The sequence below is a fragment of the Bison bison genome, unplaced genomic scaffold (assembly GCF_000754665.1).
Source record: "Bison bison bison isolate TAMUID 2011002044 unplaced genomic scaffold, Bison_UMD1.0 scf7180017864213, whole genome shotgun sequence".
Taxonomy (NCBI): domain Eukaryota; kingdom Metazoa; phylum Chordata; class Mammalia; order Artiodactyla; family Bovidae; genus Bison; species Bison bison.
In genome coordinates, this window is record NW_011494785.1 from 11,727,165 (window position 1) to 11,734,769 (window position 7,605).

The 7,605-nt window shown below is 37.3% G+C and overlaps 1 protein-coding gene across 1 annotated transcript in view; it reads left to right on the forward strand.

Annotated features, from left to right (window-relative positions):
- Nucleotides 1-7,605, forward strand: part of CASC4 (cancer susceptibility candidate 4) — an 89,185-nt gene that overhangs the window by 62,265 nt on the left and 19,315 nt on the right. The window contains exons 8-9 of the mRNA XM_010845241.1: nt 4,362-4,460; nt 5,400-5,570. Coding sequence (XP_010843543.1) covers nt 4,362-4,460; nt 5,400-5,570 — 270 coding nt within the window. The remainder of the gene's footprint in view (nt 1-4,361; nt 4,461-5,399; nt 5,571-7,605) is intronic.

Sequence of the window (7,605 nt, forward strand, 5' to 3'; positions counted from 1 at the left end):
TACTAAAATATCTATGATTTTTTTTTTTTCATGAAAAAAAGCAGGTTACAAGGGAGCAAGTACAATAGAATCTCATTTTTGTGATTAAAATTAGATACTTGTATATGTGTAGAAAAAATATCTGAAACTCTATACAAAACTGCAGAGCAAGATTAGTAGTCCAGGTCCACTAGTAATTTTTTGGATCTTCACTTTTTTTTGGTACCACTAACTGTAGCTATTAGTTCTGGCTCCTGGGAAAGCCTCTATCTTGTCTTGGGTGTAAATAAATCACCTTTCCCCTAAAAAAAGCAAGACTAGGGTGTTTTTTTGAAGGAACTTTTCTAGGAGAGCAAAAAAAGTCAAAGCAAAAGCATAGAACCCAAAGTATTTACAGAACGCACATTACTTTTTCCTCAGTAGTAAAAAGTCTGTCCACCAATTAGCTTACTGATGCAGATGGCCCTGTGAAGTACTGTGGCAATCCTTGACCCAGATCTTTCAAGTCAAACCTGTGAAGTTGGAAGTTTTGATTCAGTACTATGATACCATTTAGGAATGTTATAGAAGAAATTGAGATGGCACAGAAAAATATGTATAAAATATTAAACAACCCAATTATAAAATAGTATATTTAATAGTATCATAATTTTAAGGTATATTGTGTAATGTACAGGAAAAAACAAAACAGATAATCTTGAAAGGGTAGCAGTGCTTATCTTTAAGTGGGGGAATTGCAGCTCATTTTACATCTCGTCCTGCTTCTCTACTTTTCTGAACTTTTATGGAAATGTAGTATTCGCATCACACTCACAAGGCTCCATAGGACCACAGTTGTGTCCTTGGACTCCTCGTCGATGGAGCCACCCTGCCCGGGATTGTGTGCTGCCTACACTCTGGTCGTGTGAACCCTCCGATAGAGGGCCGTGGATAAAGAGAACTCAGGGACTTGAGCGTGGGGTAGGGGTGTCCTGAGCTAGTCCCCCACGGATACCGAGGGATGACTGGTTTCTAGTACAGACAAGCCATGTTTTAGTGTGCTTAGCTTTACTGCACTTCACAGATTGTGTTTTTTACAAATTGAATGTTTGTGGCAACCCGGTGTCAAGCAAATCTGTGAGTGCCATTTTCCCGACAGCATTTGCTCACTTCATGTCTCTGTGTCGCATTTTGGTACCTCTTGCAATATTTCAAACCCTGTACCAGCAAAAAGATTACAACTTGCTCAAGGCTCAGGTAACAGTTAATGTTTTTTAGCAATGAAGTGTTTTAAAATTAAGGTGTGTAAATAAATAAATTAAAAAAAAATAAAATGCCAACAAAAATAAATAAAATTAAGGTGTGTACATTGATTTTTTAGACATAACACAACTGAACATTTAATAGACTACTGTATCATGTAAACATAGCTTTTATACGTCCTAGGAAACCAAAAAACTGCATGTGACTCACTTTATTGCTGTAATCGCTTTATTGCAGTGGTGTGGAGGTGAACAGGCAGTACCCGCAGATACGCCTGTCTATCGGTTCTGAACACTGGCGGATGGGGATGGTGTATAAAGGCTGGGTTTTGTTTTTGGGCTGCGCTGCACCGCAGAGTTGCCCAACCAGGTATCAAATCCATATGTAAAGGCTCTTTTTAATCCAGCTCTTTCTACCTATGTAAATTTGCATAGTTTCTCCTCCAAATAGTCAGCTTGCTCTTGAGCAGGAGGGATTATTGCATAACCTAAGAACATGTAACATGTATGATCACTTCTTGTTTAATCTTGAAAGTACCTCTTTTGTCTTTGGTTTATATAGTACTGAGGCCAGCTGGGGTCCAGCACTGATCGACAGATTTGTAGATTGTGACTGACTCCTCCTCCCAGTATATCTACTAGATGCTTAGTGTCCTCAGAGGCAGTTAGCAAGTCAAAATTGTGTTGTTAGGCCTTCAAAGTACTGCTCTTTAAAGGTGTCAGCTGCTCAGTTGCCTTATGTACAGATGTGGGTGTTGAGCATTGCAGCTGGGAATACAAACAAGGAAAGGGCAGCCAGTGAGATACAGAAAACCTCAGCTTTCTGTAACTTTGAATGGGTTGCTGTATTAGGGTGCATTTTAAGCTTCTTGGGCCCTTAAATTTGGAAATCTATATAATAATAAATACACAATAAATAATGAAAAAAATGATGAAATACAGTCACTGAAACAAACTTTGAGGATTATAAAAATAACCCAAGCATACTAGATGGGATTGACAAGGCGGTGGTGTATTAACAAATAATGTCCAAATTGCAGTTGCTTAAAGCAATAAAGTTTTGTTTATGTAAATGTTCACTTTGCAGTCTGATGCAGGTTGGATGACTCTCGTTGCAGCTGTCCTCCAAGCTATGTCTCCTTACATTATTTGATGCCACCATTTTCGTAGGTAGCCTCCGAATTTGTGGCAGAAGGGAAGAGAGATTGTAGTTGATTTGCACAGGAGATTTTATTGGCACACTTAGAAGAGGCACATTCAATTTCACTTACATTCTCATGACTGGAACCCAGTTTCATGGCCTGTAACCATAAGGAAGGCTAATCTTCCTCTATGCCTAGGAAAAATATAATGAAATAGGGTCATGAAGCATCGTATCTGCCACACCAAAGTTTTAGAAGAATAAAATGGGCCATAACTGTATCTTATAGATCAGTTCAGTTCAGTCTGTCAGTCGTGTCCGACTCTTTGCGATCCCATGGACTGCAGCACGCCAGAACTCCCTGTCCATCACCAGCTCCCGGAGTTTACCCAAACTAATGTCCATTGAGTCGGTGATGCCATCCAACCATCTCATCCTCTGTCATCCCCTTCTCTTCCCACCTTCAGTCTTTCCCAGCATTGGTGTCTTTTCCAATGAGTCAATTCTTCGCATCAGGTGGCCAAAGTATTGGAGTTTTGGCTTCAACATCAGTTTCTCCAATAAACATTTTGGACTGATTTCCTTTAGGATTGACTGGTTTGATCTCTTTGCAGTCCAAGGGACTCTCAAGAGTCTTGTCTAGCACCACAGTTCAAAAGCATCAATTCTTCGGCGCACAGCCTTCTTTATGGTCTAACTCTCACATCCATACATGACTACTGGAAAAACCATAGCTTTGACTAGACAGAGCTTTGTCGGCAAAGTAATGTCTCTGCTTTTTAATATGCTGTCTAGGTTGGTCATAACTTTCCTTCCAAGGAGTAAGCATCTTTTAATTTCATGGCTGCAGTCACCATCTGCAGTGATTTTGGAGCCCAAGAAAATAAAGTCTGTCACTGTTTCCCCATCTGTTTTCCATCAAGTGATGGGACCAGATGCCATGATCTTAGTTTTCTGAATGTTGAGTTTTAAGCCAACTTTTTCACTCTCCTCTTTCACTTTAATCAAGAGGCTCTATTTCTTCGCTTTCTGCTATAAGGGTGTGTCATCTGCATATCTGAGGTTATTGATATTTCTCCCAACAGTCTTGATTCCAGCTTGTGCTTCATCCAGCCCAGCATTTCACATGATGTACTCAGCATATAAGTTAAATAAGCAGGCTGACAATATACAGCCTTGACGTACTCCTTTCCCAATTTGGAACCAGTCTGTTGTTCCATGTCCAGTTCTAATTGTTGCTTCTTGAACTGCATACAGCTTTCTCAGGAGGCAGGTCAGGTGGTCTGGTACTCCCATCTCTTTCAGAATTTTCCAGTTTATTGTGATCCACACAGTCAAAGGCTTTGGTGTAGTCAATAAGCAGAAGTAGATGGTTTTTTGGAACTCTCTTGCTTTCTCAATGATCCAACAGATGTTGGCAATTTGGTCTCTTGTTCCTCTGCCTTTCCTAAGTCCAGCTTGAACGTCTGGGTGTTCATAGATGACTTTCAGTTCTCCCCTCTTTATCTGTTTCCCTTCTCTGTAGTTTTCATCTTGTTCTCTGCCTTTCTGTCACATTAAGCTGCCCAAGGTTGTGGTGCAATGAGTGAAAATCAACCTGTTTGCCTGTTGCCTTCATTTCTTACAGGAGAAGAGAATCCCAACAAGTTTTCACTATATCTGAAGAGACTCATTTATTTATTCATTCATCAAATTTTAATTGAGCTCCTGTTATATGCCAGGCACTATTCTAGGTATTGAGAAGGTAGTGGTGAACAAGACAGATTTCCTGTCTTGTATTCTGGTCAGATTTATTGATCACCAAAATCTGTTATGGATGGTACAATATTCCAATTAGTAACCATAAATTGTTAATATACCAACTATAAGGATTACAAAATTAGAATAAGCATCATAGGATTAATGCAGTGTAAATACATTCATGGTGGTTGGTTTTATAAACCATAATATTACTGGGAATAATATGGATCTCTCTCTCTCTTTTTTTTTTTTTCTTTTAGCTTTAAAGAAACCCCCTGTTTCCTTTTCTCAATATGAAAGTCATCAAGTAATCTCCCATCTTCCAACTGGACAACCTCTCTCCCCAAATATGGTTCCAGGTATGAAGTCTTATTCTTAAAATTCCATTTGAAAATCAGTGTACTGGTTACATATTGTTATATAGGGAATAAAACATGTCATTCAGGAGCACAGTGAAGTATCATTCATTCTTCTAGTTAACATTATGTATTGTCAAATGACTGATAAAAGCTCAGGGAGAAATCATTATAAAATTAACTTTGTCTAATGGACTATTAAGAGCAGAAGAGTTGTCTGTCCTGCCGCTCTGGACTGCCTTCCCTTTCAACACTCCTGGTGTGCGTGCATGTACCTTCTTCAGAATGTGTTCAAGTGTGTCTCCCAGAGGCCTTCTAAAGTTAAGAGATCCATCTATATTCAGCTCCCTACTCTCTACTTTTCTATTTGTTTTCTACTGAATACTTAGTTTTACAGGAATGTTCCCCTAAAATGAGAATTGATATGAATAAAATTCATTGTAATAAAGATCTAAATCAATTATTTGATGAGTTAAAAAGAGAAGTGAAGGAAAGAAAAGATATATCCAGGAGATACTAATAAGAATCAGGAGTGTGTCACTGTGTAGATGAAAATGGCTTTGAGAATAGAAATTCTAAAAGCCTTATGGATTTTGGAGATTTCTGACAGCTATTTGGAATTTGGAGGGAAGATACAGATATCGTTGCCTTTCCGTTGGTCCCTGAGGTCTCAGAGAGTGAGTGACTGAGAAACAATGTATACAGTTGGCGAATGAGTTTATAATCAGCACTAAAGATATCTACCTGGGAATGGTCAGTAAACATCACAGAACTAAAATCACATTGGTTATAAGCTTTGATTAAAGAAATAAAATAAAGCTTAAAAAAAAAAAACCTACCTGCTAACCCAGTATCAGATAACAGTGTGTCTTACTTTTCTCAAGTAGGTCTTATGAAATTTTTATGCAAAATATGACCTTAATTTGATTATTTTTGCCTTAGATTCTCATATAAACCACAATGGAAACTCTAGAACTTCAAAACAGAATCCTTCCAATCCTCTTCAGCGTTTAATTCCAGGCCCTAACTTGGAGAATGAACCCAGAATTCAAGCAGAAGTTCTAAAGCAGGCTACTAAGGATCGAGCTGGTGATTTCCATAAATTGAAGCAAAGTAAGAATCAGTTGATAAGTATTATGCTGAAAAGATTTCTTTAAATATATTTATTTACAAGGCTCAATTTGCATCTTCATTATTATAATCTCTAACAAATGAATATATAGTAAAGTTTTACACATATAAAGAGAAAGTATAATGGTGGTAAAATTTTAAAGAAAAGTAGATTTTACATATTCTAAAGAACACATTCAAAAGCTTCTTTTGTTCTCCATTAAAAATAAATTTAGGTGAGTTGATTTTTTAAAATGCTATCAGTTCTTACGAATGTGAAAATTTTTTGAGAAGTGAGAAAAGATAATATTTTGTTAAACTAATAAATGAAACTTTGATTAGAAGAGAGGGAAGATCAAGATTTGAAAAATGGGTTCTGGAAGTAATAAAGACTGCGTGGTAGAAGGCTCAGTGCTGCTTGCTTTTCCGTTCCTTCCAGTTGCAATTTGCTTCATTTAGGTTTTAGGAGGGAATTGAAAAAAAATGGAACAGATTCATAGTACTGGGTAATAAGGTTTGACTGCTTAATTGTTTCAGAGATATTGATTATGATAAGTGGAAATACCTGTTTATTTGCATAACCCTCTAATTGGTAGATTTTCAAGTTGTAGAAGAAAACATTTTGGTAGTTGACAGAATTAGGAACCGGCCGGCTCTCCTAAACTGTACTTTGCACTGCCTCTGCTGTTTAAACCTCCCTGCCTCAACTCCTGAACACACAGAATGTCTGGGAGCTCCACTTTGCTTTTGTTTACTTGTAAGGACGGCTTCCATGGCAGCAGCTCTTCAGAGCAGCGTTTAGGCGTTTACTCGTGCACGGGTTGTTTGTATGGTGAGATCTGCACAGAGTTATATTTTAAAATCGGTCTTATGACAATTATTCGTATTTCTGCATCTATATGAACATATAGTTTTTTTACATTTAATTGATTTTCCTTCCTTGATGTTTTAAAGCCTATCCATGTACCTTGACTGAAATACTATGTAAAACTGTTTGTGTTTACAAGGATATGGCTAATACTTTAAATACAGTGAAAAAATATTTCCTCCAAATCTTGTTGGAGGATTGGCTTCAAAACTTTTTAGCTCAACAAAAAGATGTGTATGGTAAGGTCAGAATCTTACTAAGATAAAATATCTTAATTTGATCACTTAAGATTTTCTTCTACTTACAGTTTATTCTGTAAAAATTGTTATCACTCTCTTACCTCCCAACCAGTCTTTGGGTAGATGTGACTGGAAAATTACTACTTTCTACAAGTTTTTTTCTTGGCCATGTTATGTGGCATGCAGGTTCCTAGTTCGCCGAACAGGGATCAAACCCATGCCCATCCCATGCCCCCTGCAGTAGAACCACAGAGTCCTAACCTCTGGACTGCCAGGGAATTCCCTACAATTCCTTTTTAAAAGAGTTTTAAAATCTTATTCTGAATTCTTTTCAATATATACACAGAGAGTTGAAATCAGTGTGAGCACTGTTTTGTGATTTACTTTGACATTATTTCTTACATGTGTTTTAACTTACTAAATGGTTATGTAGTTGTCATTAAAATATATATATACACATACATATACACATAAAGATATATACATATATTCCATTGTATTTAGGTAATAATAATAGTTCATCTAGCTCTGCTCTTTAATTGATTTTTAAATTAGTTCATAGTGTCTGACGTTAGCAGTCATGACTATGATTATCTTTTATTTCAAATTATTTCCTGCTTCTACTCTGAGTGTTCTTTTATAAGTATAATCTCCTGACTGAATTTGCAAAGTACTTGACTAACTTTATAGCTCCTGTTACAAATTGCCAGATTGTTCTCTAGAACAGTTTCACAGTGTCACTAGAGATGTTTACCCAGGTAATCACAATGGTGTGATCACTGACCTAGAGCCAGACATCCTGGAATGTGAAGTCAAGTGGGCCTTAGAAAGCATCACTACGAACAAAGCTAGTGGAGGTGATGGAATTCCAGTTGAGCTATTCCAAATCCTGAAAGATGATGCTGTGAAAGTGCTGCACTCAATATGCCCT